The sequence below is a fragment of the Sarcophilus harrisii genome, chromosome X, assembly GCF_902635505.1.
Source record: "Sarcophilus harrisii chromosome X, mSarHar1.11, whole genome shotgun sequence".
Classification (NCBI taxonomy): domain Eukaryota; kingdom Metazoa; phylum Chordata; class Mammalia; order Dasyuromorphia; family Dasyuridae; genus Sarcophilus; species Sarcophilus harrisii.
Genome location: NC_045432.1, coordinates 34,784,746 through 34,803,084, shown reverse-complemented (window position 1 = coordinate 34,803,084; position 18,339 = coordinate 34,784,746). Strand labels below are relative to the sequence as shown.

General features: G+C 43.6%; 1 protein-coding gene across 1 annotated transcript; it reads right to left on the bottom strand.

Moving 5' to 3' along the window:
- Window positions 1–11,327: 11,327 nt before the first annotated feature.
- On the bottom strand, window positions 11,328–15,656 carry LOC100920764 (DDB1- and CUL4-associated factor 10-like). Its single transcript, XM_012553247.2, has one exon. The coding sequence runs from the start codon at window positions 15,592–15,594 to the stop codon at window positions 13,564–13,566; it is 2,031 nt and encodes a 676-aa protein (XP_012408701.2). The 5' UTR covers window positions 15,595–15,656; the 3' UTR covers window positions 11,328–13,563.
- Between the last annotated feature and the right edge of the window lie 2,683 nt (window positions 15,657–18,339).

Sequence of the window (18,339 nt, the reverse complement as noted above, 5' to 3'; positions counted from 1 at the left end):
ACTAAAGCTTAAAAACTTCAGAAACTATATTAATATTTGAGCTGGTGAAAATGAAAAACACCAGCAATCCCTATCCTTGAAGAGCTTACTGCTTATGAAGTGGGCTTATGAAATGGGACCAGCTCCACTCAGGAAAAAAGTACACTAAGAAATTAAGTTTGAGGAAGGAGAAGTTACATTTACCTATATAAAAGACAATTCAGGGAAGCAGTCACTGAAGGTGGTCACATTTCAGTCAAGCCTTAAAGGAAAATGGAAGGACTGCAGCACATTGGGGAAAGGAAAGTTGATTCCATGCATGGGGATCAGCATGAGCAATGATATAGAGATGGAAGAGAAAGGTTGAGAAGGGGGTTGGAGAGTAGATCAGTTTAGCTGGCTACATGGAAGAAAAGTACAGATATATTATCGAGTGGATTTGTGCTACAAGGAGAGATTCTACTAGGTAACCTCTCTTCCAACTCAGAAGTCCTAGGATTCTGATTTAATTGTTTACTCTTCCTTTGTTATAAGGGAAGGCTTACTAGGTAGAAGACAGGAATATACATGGGGGGACTACATAGAGGAAAGGATAGGTTGGAGCTAGAATTCCAAGACTAAGAGTTTAAACTTTATGTGGTAGACAATGGTTAGCCACAGTGGGAATTTGAAAAGATAAGTGATGGGAACATGGTGTTTGTTGCTTTAGGGAATTTAGCCAGGCCGCAGAGAGGAGAGATTGGAGAGAGAAGTGGCAGACAACTGATAAAAAAAAATGTTTTTATAAGAGTCTAAGCAAGAAGAGATGAAGGCTCCGGTGGGAGCATCGAGAAATTGTTAGGGCTCTCTCACTCCTCAGATATTCTTAGGACATGTTTTCCAGTGTCTTCTCTGGTCCCTTTATTCCCCACCTTGTACTATATTTAGTTATTTACATATTAGATCTATTCAACAAACTCCTTGAGGGCAAGGACTCTTTCATTTTTGTCTTTGTATCTCTGTGCCCAGCAATATGTCCGGCACATAGTAGGTACTTCATGAATGCTTGTTGAATGGAGGAGCTAAGAGAGCCATCGCAGCATAAAAGCATAGAATATTAAACTGGAAGAGATTATAGGGATGTAGCACCCCCTATGGACTCACCCTCATAATTTGTATTTACACTGGCACATTGGGTCCCCAGAAGAGAGAGTATTACTTTGGCTTCCAGGGTAACAATATGGATCACTATTTCCTATCACTATCTCATGAGAACCCCTACTGCTATGATTCCTATTGAAAATCAGCTTATAGATTCAATCAACTCTTAAGACAATTACTTAAAAGGCAAAGTAAGCACATTTGTTACAAGGCATTTCCCCCCAAAACCTGGGATACATATTCCCACAAGAACATGGAGAATCTGTAGGAAAGGAAAACAGGGCACAAAATTAATGTACAATGGCAGTGAAGCATGTATGTAGGGAACACATGTGGTCGAGGAAACTCAAAGCTCTTGGAACAGCAGGGCTTCCATGTCCTCTCTCTCACTGGAGAGCCCTCACAAAGTTCATTGCACTAATTAATATTGGTAATAGATTTGTAAAAATAAGGCAAAAACTCTTTAAAGAATGAAGATAGGCCTTGATATTGAAAGGAGGATGAAGGTATTGACCTACCCTGTCAATACCTCCCTAATTGCTACCTCCTTAAATATGTTTCAAGAAGCACTTAAAAGGTCATGGTTTCTTATCACTCAATAGTATAAATTACAACTTATTCACCTAATTAGGTTTTAAATAGTACAATATAATTTGTTTTTCTAGAGTGGATCAAAATTAGTGTTAATCTAGGGAAAGAAAATCTAATTTTTGGAAAACTGAAAATGGGGTCCTGAGAAGGAAGAAGTAGCTGCAACTTTGAAGCAAAAAAGTCCAGGAGTGAAAAGTGAGGCTAGAGAGATAAAGGTTAATGGGAAAGGCAATGTGTATGGCTGAGCAAATGAAATCCAGAAAGAATGGCAATTGACAGGTCAATAAGATATCCTTTGCTCTGTATTGGTTATTAGTTTTCCCTAAGTGTCATCTCTGGGTTTCTGACAATTTGAAATTAACCTACCAAGTGACTTTTTTTTTTAAATCAGGTAGTCAGTTTGATATTGGAAGCTCACGTTTCTGTTTAAATGGCTATTCTGAAAAAGAAAATTCTATGGTGGCTTAACTTTTTTAGTTGGTCTTGTTTTACTGATTAGACAACAATATCCTAGAATCTGTAGTGTTAAAATCAGGGACTTTAGTGCTAGGATAGCTTTGATTGAGAAACACCAGGTAGTCTATTTTCTACTTGTTATAGAACTCATTGAAAGATTCAAGATTTGAGAAAAATATGAAAAACTAAAAATTTGAGAATATGTTATTTTCTACCTGTTAAGATCATGTCTTAAATGGCTTCACTTAGTCTCTCTGATATTGGTTACTATTATTTACACAACAAAAGTTTAAAGTGACAATTGAATGTCCTAAAGTTGAATTTTTTGTTGAAGGGGGAACTTACCAAATTTCATAAGAGAAATTTTTGTCCAATTGGCATTTTACTTGGTGGAATGTATGTTGATTTGAAAACTAGGTCAAACTATTAAGATATTTTAAGGTCAACCAAATTAAAGCCTATTAGCCCTAAAAAAAAAAAAAAAAACTAGATGAATTGTTGAATTGTCCGCAAGTTATGGTGAGGCCCCTGGTTCATTTCTGAACCAGCAAGATTTGTTGAACAAGAGAGCCTGTACTGTTCCTAACTCCTGTTGAGAGTTGACAAACCTGGGAGCTGAGTCCCTAAAACAGTTGAACCAGAGACTTCTAATCCTGAACTAAGAGCACAATGACTTTCCTGCTGAAATCTCAGTAAGGCAACTGGGAGGTAGAGACCAAACTCTTTCATTTTATAGATAGGAGGTCACACAGCTAGGAATAGAACCAGATGTGAACTCAGGTTCTCCAATATGTACCTACTTTGCACAGCCCTTTCTCACTTAAATCCAATTCATGCAATGGTATTACCTCCCTGATGTCATGGTAACATGACATTTGAGAAAGAAGGACAAATAACCATAACTACTACTCTTCCTCCTAATCTATCATCATCATCATCATCATTATTACTTCTATTTCTTCTTTTTCTTCTTCCTTCTTCTCTCTTCTTTCTTCTTCTTCAGCTACTACTACTACTATGACTAAGACTACAACTACTATTACTACTACTACTACTACTACCACCACACTACTAGTACTATTACTACTACCACTACTACTATTACTACTACCACCACTATTATTAATACTATTACTACTATTACTACTTCCACCACCACTACTACCACTATTATTAATTCTATTACTACTACTATTATTACTACTACCACTATTGCTACTACTATTACTACTACCACCACCACTACTACTATTATTACTACTACTACTACTACTATTATTACTACCACTACCACCACTACTACTCCCACTAGTATTATTGCTATTACTACCACTACTACTATAACTAAGACTACTACTGCTACTACTATTATTTCTGCAACTGCTATTGCTGCTGCTGCTACTACGGCATACTTACTTCTACTCCAATTTAACTCCTGAAATCCCTCCTTTTCAATCCCTCTTTATGTGTTTTAGAATGTAAGTTCCTTGAAGACAGGAACTGTCTTTCTGCTTGTATTGTATTCTTTCCCAGCTCATAGCACAGTATCTGGCACATAGTAGGTGCTTAATAAATTAAATCTAATACCTCCGGCTCCAAATACAGTTCTTGCTGCCTCCCAGGAACAAGCCTTCCTGCAGACCTCATATGATACTTCTTTTTTTTTGTAATTTTCTAATTTGCTTTATCACGAAATCTTAATTATCATTATAGCTAATAGACCATAATACCTATGGAAAATCGAACCCAAGACATATTGAAATTTTTTTTATCTCCTCTAGCCTGGAGGATAGTATTCCACACACTAAGGACTATAAAAATGAAAAATGTCAGTTGGATTAATGACTTACTTCATCTCTAGACTCACAGTGAAAAGGGAGTATGCTCACTATACCCTACTGTGCCTTGGGTCTAAAAGAGGGGTCCTCAAACTTTTTAACTAGGGGGCCAGTTCACTGTTCCTCAGACTGTTGGAGGGCCGGACTATGGTAAAAACAAAAACTTTGTTTTGTGGGCCTTTAAATAAAGAAACTTCATAGCTCTGGGTGAGGGGGATAAATGTCCTCAGCTGCCGCATCTGGCCCGCAGGCCGTAGTTGAGGACCCCCTGCAATACATTCAGACCCAAAAACAAAGTCCCCTCCCCAAATCAAATGATTTTGGCGAGTTCCTTTCCTGGGGCCTCCAGCTTGGGTTGCCTCAGGGCAGCTTTGCTTCATTCCTCTCCCTTCTGTGCTTCTGACTCTCAGGGCATTGCCTCCATGTCCCAACACTGGCACTTTTATGCCCCTTTTCAGTTTCCAGTTGTCTTTCCTCCAAGGGAACGGAAGTAAGACAGGCTTTCTTTTTGCTTGTATGTGTAGCCCCAGCACCTGGCACCTAAAGGAAGGGTTTAACACATGCTTGTCATCTGCCTGCCTAGAGGTATGGGACACACTCCAAGGGAATGTAGAAACGGCTTCTCCACAGAACCTGGAGCCTTGTAGCCCCCTCAATTAATCAACCAACTCCCCTCCGAAGCAGAACCTAGGTTCTGGAGTTAATGACTTAGGTCACAATTATCTCAGCTGTAAAATGGAGGGTGGGAGAGTGGGATTAGGTGGTCTGGGAGGTCCCTTCCAGCTCTTACCCCTACAAAATAAATATAGGATTTTGCAGCTGGAGGAGAGCTCACCCAGAGATTACCTAGTCCAAGCCTTTGACCCAACAGAGATCCTGCCTGTGGTATCTCAGACAAGTGATTATGCAGCCTCCATGTCCACATCTCCAGTGATAGAGAGCTCACTACCTCCCTAAGGCAGCCCTTTTCAATACTGAACAGCCCTAATTTTCACAAAGGTCTTTATGGCGAGCTGAAACCTATCTTTCAGCAGGATTGATTGACTCTAGATAGGGAGAATCTTCCCCTTTGGCACCAGCCCTGCCTTTCCACCTCCCCTTCAAATAAATGCCAAGTACTAGGTCTATGAAAATAATAAGGGGCTGGATAGCACCAAGCAGGGAAGGGGGAACAGATGGAGAAGCAAAGATGGGGCCATCCTGTCTCCCAGCAGCAAGATGGGAGTTTGGGAGCAAGATGTAGACAAGCTATGGGCTAATGGAGAAATTGTCAGAATCCCAGCATGTCAGATCTGGGGGGATCCTCAGACACCAATTTCCCTGCCCTGTCTATCCCAGCGGAAACTGAGACTTCGAGAAGTGACAGTTGAGAGAAATATGTGTTAGTTGTGATGGCTTCCTTATACTGACCCCTGTAATTCAAGATAATAGAGTGTAATGAGAATAAGAGGAAGTAATTGGGATACAGTCATCAGAGAACTGATGCAGGAGTCAGTATATCGATAGAATCTTCCCTCCTCCCACCTGATCCCTTGCCCCATCTTCCCAGGATCTCTCAGTCTCTCCCTCTGACACCCCAAGATACCTCAGTTCCCTGCCCTCCCCCAGCTGAGAGATTCCTCCTGCTGTCCTATACCTCCTCCAATCCTGACTTCCCAAGGTCCGTACCTCCTCCAGCTCAGGGATCTCTCTGGCACCCCACTGTTCAGTCTATAAGACAGTCTCCCCCTTCCCCAGAGATTTCTGTGCCTATCCCCTGATGATACCCAAAAGACCTACAGGGTTCCCTCCCACCAACATTTCAGCTCACAAGGGTCTCTGTAGGTTCTTGCTGATAACTCCCCCATTCCCCACAAGGCTCCCCCACACTTCTTCCTAATATGACTCCCATGCTGGCTTTCCTGGCAAGGGTCCCTGTGTTTCCCCCATACTCCCCCATGGGGGTCCCCAAGACCTCACAGGTCTCTCCCCAGATATCCCATGTCTCTTCCCAGCAGGCATCTCAAGATCATACAGCCTGCTTCCCAAGGTTTTCAGGTTCTCCCCCAGCTGACTACCAATGAGCCCTGAGACTCTCGAGGTGGTCTCTGTCTCCCCCTAGAGGCATCCTTGAGCACTTCCAGGCTCCATTCCCAGGATTCTGTCTCCCTGTGCTGGGCCAGCCTTCCCTGCAGACACACAGCACTACTCGTCACAGGGTCTGCACATCTACTCTGATATTCTGAGCCCCCCAGACAGCACTTCTTCTTCCTCCCTTCCTCCCTCTAACCCTTCCTAATACCCCAATAATCTCACAGCACCCACTCCCATAGGTCTCTGCGTCCCGACACCTCCCACTTACTCTTTTACATTGTCCCAGTCTCCTCCCACCCATCCCAGCAGGGATCTCTGCATCTATCAATTCCTCTCCAAGATTCCCAGGGTCAACTATTCTCTCCATAAGAACTAATAAAGGACAGTGATATATTTTCTCTTCTTCCCTTTATCCCTCACTGCCCAACAGGGCAGGTATTTAATGTGAAATTTTCCTGTTCCTTAAAAGTTACATATATAATTTTCATTTTAATTAACACAAATGGCGGCTTGTTGTTCAAAGACTTATCATTCAGAATTATTCTTAATCTATCTTTCATTATTATGAAGAGAAAGCCAGGAAGGAGGACGAGGAAGAAGGAGGGAAGTGAAGGTCAAAGAGATATGTGAAAGTAAAAGGGGACAAAAATAATCATCCCTGGGTTTGATTTGTGAGAAGGAAGAGAATCTCCTGGGCAAAGAAATCAAAACCAAAATATGGGAAAAAATCTTATTGTTTCTGATTTCCTATTGTAGAAACCTCCCAATGGGACAAATAATAATTGGTTGTGGAAAATTGAAAAAAAAATGTTCTTCCATTCTTTCTTCTTTTTCAAAATAGTATTTCTAGAGTATCCCTCTGTCTAGTTTTTGGTTCTCCCCCAGACTCCCCCCCCCCAGATTCTCTGTGCCCACCCTATGCTGAGCTCCTATCCTCCTCTTGTCCCCTTATTTATCCTCCAGCACCTCTTTAAATGCAGGTCTTTTTCCTCACTCCCCAAACCTTCACAACTTTCCCTTGCCCCCTCCACCTCTCCAGAGCCCCCAGATCTCTGCACCTGGGACAACTGTTCCCTCTAAACTCCCCAAGAACCCTACACCTTTCCCCCATCCCCCTCCTGCTCCCCTTCTGTAGCTAGAGCCTGGAGTTAAGAAGACCCAAGTTCAAAATCCTGCCTAGACACTAGTTGTGGGACCTGAAGCAAGTTATTTAACTCTGTTTACTCATCCATAAGAAAATGAGGATACTAATAGTACTTACCTCTCAGGGTGGTTGTGAAAATCAAATGAGATAATATATGTAAAGTGCTTAGCACAGTGCCTGGCACATAGTAGGCGCTAAATAAATGCTTGCTCCCCCTTGCCATGAGTGTGTTTCTCCTATTGACTCTAAGATCCCAGACTTTCCTCCAGTTATCTCTTTATCTCCTTTCTACTAACTTCCCAGTAGCTGCACAAACCCTGCTGAGAAGCTATAAGTCTCCATATTCAATTTGTATTCATGTGAGTCGTTAATTTCCCCTCCAGACTCCCCAAGAACCTGCCAATCTCTCCACGAGCATCCTGTATCTACCCCCTGCTAAGCACCTATGACCTCCAAGTCCTTCCCTTGTTGAGGGGGTCTCTATAAATTCTCCCTCCTGATTCACCAAGATATACACCTCCAGCAGTCTAAATATGTACTCCCTACTGAGTTCCCCCAGTATGAAGTCCCCCAAATTCTCTTCCCATCAAAGGGTCTCTGCAGTTCTTTTCCCCTTACCCAAGATGCCCAAACACTTCCATTGCATAGTCTCTGTATTTATCCCCTGCTGAGAACCTACCATCTCTCAGGTTGTCCTGCTATTCAAGGGTTACTGTAACCCCACCCAATTACTCTCCAAGATACCCCAAACCTCCCTCAAAGAGCCTCTGCATCTACTCCCAGCTGAGGACCTACAACCCCTCCTATGCCCCACCCCATTCATTAGTCACTAACGTCCCACTCCTAAGTCCACAAACTTTCCTCAAAGAGTCCCTGCTGAGCACCTATGACTGTCCTCCAGTCATCTCTATCTCCTTTCTACTAACTTTCCAGTACCTGCACAAATGTTCAGGGGTCACACTCACTCCCCCTTCTTGACTGCCTGAGATCTCCACATTCTTCAACAAAAGAATCTCTATCTAACCCATGCTGAGCAACCACGAGCCCATATCCACTCTCTTCAGGGATCTCTATAACTCCCTCCAGACTATATTTCCCCTTCTGCTGAGTCCCTATGATCCCCTTCTATTATCCTGTTCTGTAACTCCCATCATAACTCCCTAGGAATTCTATACCCTCTCCTCAGAGAACCTCTGTATCTACCCCTTTTGAGGACCAAGACCCCCATATACTCCCCTCATTCAGAGGTCTCTGGAAACTCCCCTTCCTGAGTTCCTAAGAAGCCATGATCTTCCCTCTTTCCCTCCAAGGAGCAAAAACATTCCACATATGCAGTCTCTATTCAAGGTGCTCTGCAATTCCCTCTTCCTGATATCCTAAAAACTCCAAACTTCCACACAGATTCTCTGAAACTATCTCATGCTAAGCACTTATAATCCTCCCATGTTCTCTGCCCATTAGAGGGTCTCTAGGATTCCTCACTTCCTAAGAACCCCACAATCTTTCTCCCAAGAAGTCTTAGTTCTGACCTCCTGCTGAGTACCTATGAACCCATAATCCTTCCCCTGTTCCAGTATCTCTGTAATTCACTCTTCCTGAAGTCCAAGACTACCAAAAAGCTTATCCTAGAACACTAGGCATCTGCCATTCTGCTGAGCCACTATGACCCCCTATCTACTCTTCCTCATCTATAACTTCTATAACTTCCCCTTCCTGTCTACGCAAGAACCCCAATCTCTCTCCAAAGAGCCTGTATTTATTGACATTTGAGTACCTTACAATGCCCCCATCCTCTCCCTGTCAGGGGTCTCTGTAACTCTTTCCTTGACTAAGCAAGAACCCCACAACATCCACCAAAGAAGCTCTGTACCTACCCCTGTGCTGACCCCCTATATAACATCCACCTCATGTCATTTCACTGCTGAGCACTTATGTTCCAGCCTCACGTCCTCTCCCTATTGAGGGCTCTCCTTCCACAAGATAAACAATGACCTACCCTAGGATCCTCAAATCCCCGGCTTGGTAATAGGTCTCTGTTAAGTCCTTCCTGTTGACACTACAAGAACCCCAAATCTCCCCCACAAGGAGACTCTGTACTACTCATACTGAGCATCCATGGCTCCCATATCCTCTGCTAAACAGTCTTTGTAGCTCCCTGCTCCAGAATTCTAAAGTATTCCACAACCTCCCCAAAGAGTCTCCATGTCTAATGCCAGTTGAATGCCTACAGCCCCATATTCTTCTGCCATTCAGGGGTCTCTAACCCACCCCAATTTCCAAACAACTCTGCGTCTCCCGAAGCACTCTATCCATCCTCTGGTGGTCACCCACAACCCCTATGACTCCTCTTCCTGGAGACTTTGTAATGACTCCCTATATCTTTCATCCCCCTGCCCAGATTCTCAGTATCTGCTGGCACCTTAAGATCTCCCATGGTTCAGAGGTTCCTGACCCCCAACCCCCAAACACCTCTTCCCAGGAGTATCTGGCTCCCCAAGAATCCCATAGCCTTCCTTTACAAATCTCTGTACCTATGTTCTCCCTGCACAGAGGTCTTTGGAACTTTCCTCTCTTGACTCCCCAAAGCCCCCCAAAACCTCCCTCCATGAATCTCTGCTATGGACATATACAGGGATCATAGTACTTCTCCCTATAACTAAACAAAAACTCCATAATCTCCCTCAAAGAATCTCTGTGTCTAAACCCTGCTGACTCCCATATGGTCTCTCCTTTCCGTGGATCTTTATAACCCTCCCCTTTTGATTTCCCAACAACCCCACAATCTCTCCCCAGAGTCTGTTGTCTACTCCTCACTGAGTATTCATGACCCCAATATCTTCCCCAAGTTCATGGGTTTGGTGGCTTCCCCCTTTGAACTCCACAAGAATACTGCAACTCCATCTACACACACACACACACACACACACATACACACCCCTACCTGCTCTATTCATCTACTGTTCAACACCTAAGGCATCCTATGCTTCTTAGGGATTTCTGTAACTCCCCACTCTTGATTCCCCAAGATCTCCAAATATATTCCTCCAGATATCTCTTTATCCCTTCCTAAATGTCTGTCATCCCCATATTCCTCCCCTGTTCAGGGGTCTGTCTTTTCCTTCTCTGGCTCTCCCCAAAACTACACCTCTTTAAGGAGTCTCATATATACAGTACTGCCTGGTGAACACCTCTGATGGGCCCTCAGAAAGTTTCTCCATTTAGGAATCGTTGGAATTATCCCCTTGTGACTCCCCAAGAACCCCATAACTTTCCCCTAGTCTCTAACACTCTCACTCTCACACTCTAACATACTCTCACACTCACACCCACACAATCACTCACTCTCTCACAGTCACACACGGTCTAATTCTACCACTCTCTTTCCCCCCTCCCTCTCTCCCCTCCCCATCTCTCTTCCCCCCCCCCTCTCTCCATGTGGTCTGTTGTTCATGCATGAACATCACTTCCCCATGACAACCAAGAACCCCAGAATCCCAGGTCTCTCTATCTATTCCTTTATGAGACCCGAAGGTCCCTCATGTTTAATCCTTGTTCTTGGGTCACCATTACTTCCTCATGATTAACCAAGAACTCCAAAAATTCAGGAGTCTCTTTATCTGCCCTCTGATGAGAAGCTATAGTCCTAAGTTCATTGGTCCCCTTTACTTACCGTCCACGCTCCAAGAACCCCACAGCCACAAGCATCACTACCTACCCCTTGATGAGAAACTATAACAGAGAAACTAAGGTCCATCTTTCATGTATTACAATTACTTATACATGACTAATCGAAAAAACCAAAACACCAGGAGTCTCTTTATCTGTCCCCTGCTGAGACACAATAAGATCTTGTTAATGGACCGCAATTGTTTTTCCATGATTAACTGAGAACACCACAACGCCTGTATTTCTTTATTGACCACGTGATGAAGCCCTATCGTCTTTCATTTTATTGCCTTGTTCTTTAGTCATCATTACTTTCCCAAAATTATCCGAGAACCCCACAATCATTGGAGATCCTATGGACCATTGTTATGGATGACCAATAATTACCAATGAAAAACAGAGAACCCCACATACCCAGAAATATACTTATTTATTTATTTATATATATATATACACACACTTCATGAGACCCAATGGTCCTTCATGTTTTCTCCTTGTTCTTTGGCCACCATTACTAACCCATGATTAACTGAAAACCCCATGACCCTAAAGGGCTCTTTATCTACCCCCTGCTGAGAAACTGTGGTGCCTAATTCTTTGGTGATCATTATTTCCCTATGACAAACTGAGAACCCCCACAACACCATGAGCATAGTTAACTGCACCTTGATGAGACCCTATGACCCTGAATGCTTTCTTCTGCTTCTTGGAACACCACTACTACCCCATATCTAACAGAGAACCCCAAAATCCAGTGACACTCTATCCCTTGATGATCCTTCATGTTTTCATCTTACTCGAGTCACCATTCAGCATCCCAAGACCTCAGAAGTCTTGTAATATACCTCCTGCTGAGACCTTACAGTCCCTTGTTCAATGATCAATATTAATAGCCCAAGACCACCTCAGAATCCCACAAACCCATGAATATCTTTATCTACCACTTGATGAGACCCTATGGCCCTTCGTGTTTGCTCCATGTTCTTTTTTTTTCAATGCACAAAAGTGGTTTTTATTATTTCTTGTGGCAACATTTTTGTACAGAAAAGCATCTTCCAATTACATAATACAAATTAGTGAGAAATGTTTGAGTTGACAGAAATTCCCCCAAAATATGAGGAATGCATCTACTGGCTTAAACAAGGCACATTTGTACATGTGAATGATTGGTTCAACAGGTTTTCCAACTCCCTTAATTTGGTATAATTATATCCATATTTTGTAACTCTAAATTTACTGCCATAGCTGGGAGATGTATTCTCTGGTCCGACAGCTAGGCCGGAGCTACTACTTATATTTATAATCTAACTCTTCAAAAATGTTCTACAAATAAAGATCTACTAAAGTATTATTTTAACACACATAAGTATCAATTCTAGTTACTTAGCTATAATGCAGGATGGGAAGATATTTACATTGACATGGCAACTTGTGTATAACTGTCATTTCTTGAGGATGGCCCAATTGTTGTTCATAGGGCAATGCATTTCAAGCCCATGATAAAAAAAAAAAGAAGAAGAAGAAGAAAAGGAGGGAAGGAACCAAAAAAAAAAGGGGAAAACAACTTCCAGCCCTGGTTTAAATATGGAACCTATTCAGTATATGTTCTTATGTGACATTCCATTCAATACACACAGTATAAATAATATCATAACTAGACAATTAGCCTGGAAACAGGGCTGGTGTTCTCAATTAACAAATATAACACTAATGAAACAAATTAAGTGTTCTCAAAAAAAAACAGTATTCTTACACACGTTTTTCCCCATGGGAATAAGGGAAGAAAGCAGAGTAAGAGGGGGCATTTTTACTCAATGATCTGCCCCAGGTAATGTAACAATTTCTACTACACTATACAGATTGCAGCAAAGAAGATGACAAAAGTCTCTAAATGATGCTTTTCCCATCAGTCAATAATAAATGCTTTCTGCTAAGCCAGCAGAACCTTTTCTTTGCACCACAGGAAAAAGTCCATTTCTTCACTTCTCAGAGCTGTCAATAAAAACAAGTATATACAGTAAGGAAACTAGAAGTTTAACTTCACACAAAGGAAACTAATTACACAAACACAACAACATTTGGCTATTATTTCATAATAAACAAAATCCCTCAATGTTGTGAAAACTAGATTAGTAGTTTCAATAAACTTCAAAGGTCATTATGATAAAATCTAATCTGATACTTATGAGAACATTTTCATTATTTAGTCTTTATAGTGAAATAATGGCCATTTACAAGGGCCAAATGAATATGCAAGATAAAATTTCGCTTGTAACAACCAATATGCCAACATCAGTGTTCTAGGTTTTATTCAGGAGTAGCACCACTTTCCATCTTCCTGAACCAAAAATCCTGCCCAATGTCTACCAAGAGTCACACCTAGAGAAAAGTCCTCCAAGGACTACTGTGCAACACAACCAGAGGAACCATGGCACAGGATCAGCAGGAGCAGAGGAATGCCGAGGAAGAAAGACAATGCACAGTCTGTCTTAGAGATGCGGTATCAAACATCCAGTGTTAGACTGAGTACCCCTATGTCATTGTTGGGATGTTCATGGACCCTAGGGATGAGGATCTTGAACCACTTACAAGATGTCTAAGGAAAATATTTCACCTGAACAGAAGTAATTTAGAAGTTGAACACCAAAAGAGTTCCTTTTTTGATGAGAGTTTTGCCTAAAACTTTGGCTGATACAAAGACACGAGTCCACTAAGGCACCCTGAGGCAATCTGACAATGTGTGGGGGAGAACTTGGTTGTCAGAACCATATCATTATGAGAGTAAAGAGAATGAATTTCCTTCAAGGGCCTGGCTCTGGGGGATAAGCAGTGAAAAAATTCATGGCACTGGGTGTCAAATCCCAATAAGCGGATCCCATAGCCATGTGGGGAAGAAATCAGTCGACCATCAGGGCTGAAACAAAGTTCTTTGACATACCCACTGCTAACATTCGTTTCCTCAATATAATGAGTCAGTCTGAGAGAATAACGAGGTGAAACAGAGCGTACTGGAGGCCCATCTAGGAATTCATAGACACAGGTCCACTCCTGATCATCTGTATTACTGGAACACCGTAAAAGGGCAGCCCGACTTTTAGGATGTAGTTGTAAAGATGTAATGGAGTTACCATTACGCTTCCTGAGAGGAACTTCTGGTATTAAAATTTCAAGACAATTAGGAAGTGACACATGTTGCTCAGATAATGAACCAGAATCCCCATCACGAGAAGATGAACCAGCAGCTCTAGAAGTAGATGAACTTGCAGAAGTACTCGCATCAGAATTCCATGCAGTGCTTCCTGCCCTTATAATTGGATATCTTCCAACATTTAAAGACTTTGTCAAGTCAAGATCATGTAAAATCAAAAGATAACCAGAAGAGGTTGAAATCAGCATTTTGGAACAGTCTGGAGTTAACTTCATCCGCATAAGAAAACGGGTGTGAAAGAATGTCTTGTGTGGGCACCCATCTTCTGTGCACCGGTTAGTGTCCCAAATGATTACATTTCCATCGAATCCTGATGAAACTAAGAGTCTTTTATTAACGTCATACTCAACGTTCTTCACCCAGCTAGAATGACCTTGTAAAGTGCACACTTTAGAGTTTAATTTTCTTAGATCCCAAAGGGCTACTGTACAGTCATCGGAGCATGTTGCAAACAGTCTATTATCCAGAAACCTGATACTATTTACGGAGTCATTATGAGCTTCAGAAAGCGTTTTTATATGCTTTGAAGATATGGGGTCAAAAAGAAGAACTTCACTCAGTTCACAAGCAACTGTTAACACTGACCCATCAGGGGAGTACTCCAAGTTGAAGATGGAGCCGTGGCTGCCAGTGTTTAAGTACAGCAAGTCTGCGGGGTGGATGGATTTGTACAACCTGGTCATCATGTGAAAGTTGTCTCGGGCGGGGTCTACATAGTTCCCTCGGGCCAGGCCTACATAGTTCCCTCGGCCCAGGCTGCGGCTCTTCAGCAAACCAAAGAGCGGGATGTCCACTGGGCGCCCGGTCATTCTCACCCGCCTGAGCTTTGGGGGGTGCGAGCCGGAGGCCGCAGCAGCGACACGCCTGGAGAAGGTGAAGGCAGATGGGCAGGCTGCCACAGCGGCGGCCGTGGGGGAGTTGTGAGAAGAGGGGACCCGGTGGGCACGGGGGGACCCAGAGCTCGGCTCACTGTTGGTCTGGGACACAAGCTCCCCAGAGCTCGACGTCATCGCCGAGGCCTCCGCCGTCACTGGGCCTGTGGCCTCTGTCAGAAAAGGCCTGTCTGGATCTTGGGAGTTGTGCGGCTCGCGGGACTGGCGGGAAGAGCTGGAGGAGAGGTTGCCGGGCTGCAGCAAGGAGGGGGAAGAGGCGGACCGGGCCGCGGCCTCTCCGCTCCCCTCAGACGAGCTCCCCTGGCTTTGGCTTATGAATGCCAGATCATCCTCGGCTAGTTCCTCCTCCTCGACCCCGACGGGGCTGCTGGGCCTGATGGGGAACATGACTGATGGCGTTGCCGGCAACCAGGCCAACCCTGAGCTCCCGGGCCGTCCCTTCAGCCACCACCACAGCCTCTGAGGACCACGCGGCAAGGCACTTCCGCCCGAGCCGCAGCGCTCCACCGCTGCAAGGCACTTCCGCCCGAGCCGCAGCCTAAGCGCCCCGGTGGGGAAACTGAAGATAATGTGGAGCGGGCAGGGACCGGAAAGCGTGAACACCATGGCGCCACCAAGCCTTCAGGTTTTCTCCTTGGTCTTCAGTCCCCATTACTTCCCCGTTATTTACCCCGAGAGCCCCACGCCCCTCCGAGTCTCTTTAGCTACCCCCTGCTGAGACCCTGTGGTTCTTTGTCCATCAGTGACCATTACGTCCCCATGATTAACTGAAAACCCCACAGCCCCAGAAATCTCTTAATCTATCAATCACTTAAGGACACCTTCTGGTTTCTCAGGTCTTCTTCTTCTTCTTCTTCTTCTTCCTGGGTCGCCATTCCTCTCCATGCCTCCTAGGGAAACCCAGCACCTCAGGAGTCTCTGTCTACTCCTTGATGAGACCCTATGCTCCTTCGTTCTTGGGACACCATTTGTTCTCCGTGACTCATCCAGAAACCCTAAACCTCGGGGGTATCTTCATCTACCCCTTAAGGCGACCGTCTGGTTTCTCAGGTCTCCTTCTTGTTCTTGGTTCACCATTACTTCCCAATGACACCTCGAGATCCCACCACCCCAGGAGTCTCTACCTTCCCCCTGCCGAGGACCGCTGGTCCCTCCCGTTTTCTCCTTGGTATTCGGTCAGGATTACTTCCCATGACTCCCAGTGAAGCGCAAAGTTAGAGATGTCTCTTTATCTAGCCCTTGATGAGACTGACCTTGTCCATCCACACTCACTCTCACACTTACCTTCACTCTCCCTCTCTCTCTGCCTCTCCCTCCCTCTGTCTCACCTAACGCTTGCCTTCCCATCCATCTCTCTCACACATGCACTCTCACATTCACTCTCACTCTCACCCTCACACAAGCTCTAACTCTACCCCTCCCCACCTCTCTCCATGGGGTCTCTTGTTCATGCATAAATATCACTTCCCCATGACAACCAAGAACCCTAGAACCCCCGGTCTCTCTATCTTCCCCTTTATGAGATGCGTGGTCCCTCATATTTAATGTTTCTTCTTGGGTCACCATTCCTTCCTCATGATTAACTGAGAACTCCCCCAAAATTAAGTGTCTCTTTAACTACCCCGGGCTGAGAAGCTATGGTCTCTCATTCATTGGTCAAAATTATTTTGCCATCATGCCTCAAGAACCCCACAATCTACAACCACAAGTGGGTCACCATTACTTATACATGACTAAGGGAGAAACCCCAAACTCCAGGAGTCTCTTTAACTACCCCCTGCTGAGACCTGAGAGTCTCTCATTCATGGATCGCAATTCCTTCTCCATGAATAATCGAGAACCCCACAACCTTCTCCATTTCTTTATATACTCCTTGATGACACCTTATGGTCATTCATTTTTGCTCCTTGTTCTTGAATCACCATTACTTCCCCATGACTACCCAAGAACCCCACGACCACAAGAGTCTCTTATTCGACCGCCTGCTGAGGTCCTATGTCCCTTGTTTGTGGGTGACCAATAATTACAAATGACAAACCAAGAACCCCACATCCCAAGGACTATACTAATCTACCCCTTCTGGAGAACTAATGGTCCTTCATGTTTTCTCTTTGTTCTTTGGTCACCATGACTTCCCCACGATTAACCCAGTAGCCCATGACCCAGGAGTCTTTTTTTCTACCACTGGCTGAGACCCTATGGCCCCGTGTTCATGGGTGACCAACAATCACAAATGACAAACCAAGAAGCCCCCAAATTCAGGAATTTCATTCATTGACCCCTGCTGGGAAGCTGTGGTCCCTCACTCATGGGTCACAATTATTTCACCATCATGCCTCAGGAAACACAACCACAGGGTCTTTGCCCACCCTTTGATGAGACCCTATGGTCCAGCTTTCATAAATCACCATTACTTATACATGATTAATCAAAAAACCACAAACCCCAGGAGTCTCTTTAACCATGCTCTGATGGTGCCTAAGATTCTCTCATTGATTTATAGCAACTATTTCCCCATGATTAACTGAGAACTCCTCAAACTCCTACATCTCATTATCTACCTCTTGATGAGACCTTATGGTCATTCATTTTTCCCCCTGTTCTTGAGTCACCATTACTACCCCATGACTACATGAGAACCCCATAACCAGAAGACTCTCTTATTTGACCCCTTGCTGAGGTCCTATGGTACCCTGTTTATGGGTGACCAATAATACAACCCAGGGTGTGCTGAATTACCCCTTGGTGAGACCCTATGATCTTTCAAGGTTCCTCCTTGTTTTTGGTTCACCTTTACTTCCTCATGAGATCATAAAACCCCCATACTCCAGAAGTTTCTATCTACCTGTTGAGGTCTTATGTTCCCTTATGTTTTCCCTATGCTAGATACTATTTTACAAGAAATCATCAAAGAGAACTGCCCAGATGTAATAGAATCAGAAGGTAAAATAGGCATTGAGAGAATTCATCGAACACCTTCTGAAAGAAACCCTAAAATAAAACCCCAAGGAATATTGTAGCAAATTTTGAACATGATTAAGGAAAAATTTTAAAGCAGCAAAAAACCAAAACGAGGGAAAAAATACAAGATCCGGCTGCCTCACATCAAAAAAGAACCTGAAATGATATTCCGAAAGGCAAAGAACTTACAGCCAAGAATAAACCACCAGTTGGAGCATTTTCCCAGGGAAGAAGATATTTAATGAAACAAATGAATTCCATTTGTTTCTGAAGAAAACCAGAACTAAACAAAAATTTGATCTAACCATAGAACCTGAGATGCAAAAAGGAAAATAACTCTGAGAATTGTATTTGTTGTATATACAAAAGAATAAGTATAATTTGATTGTA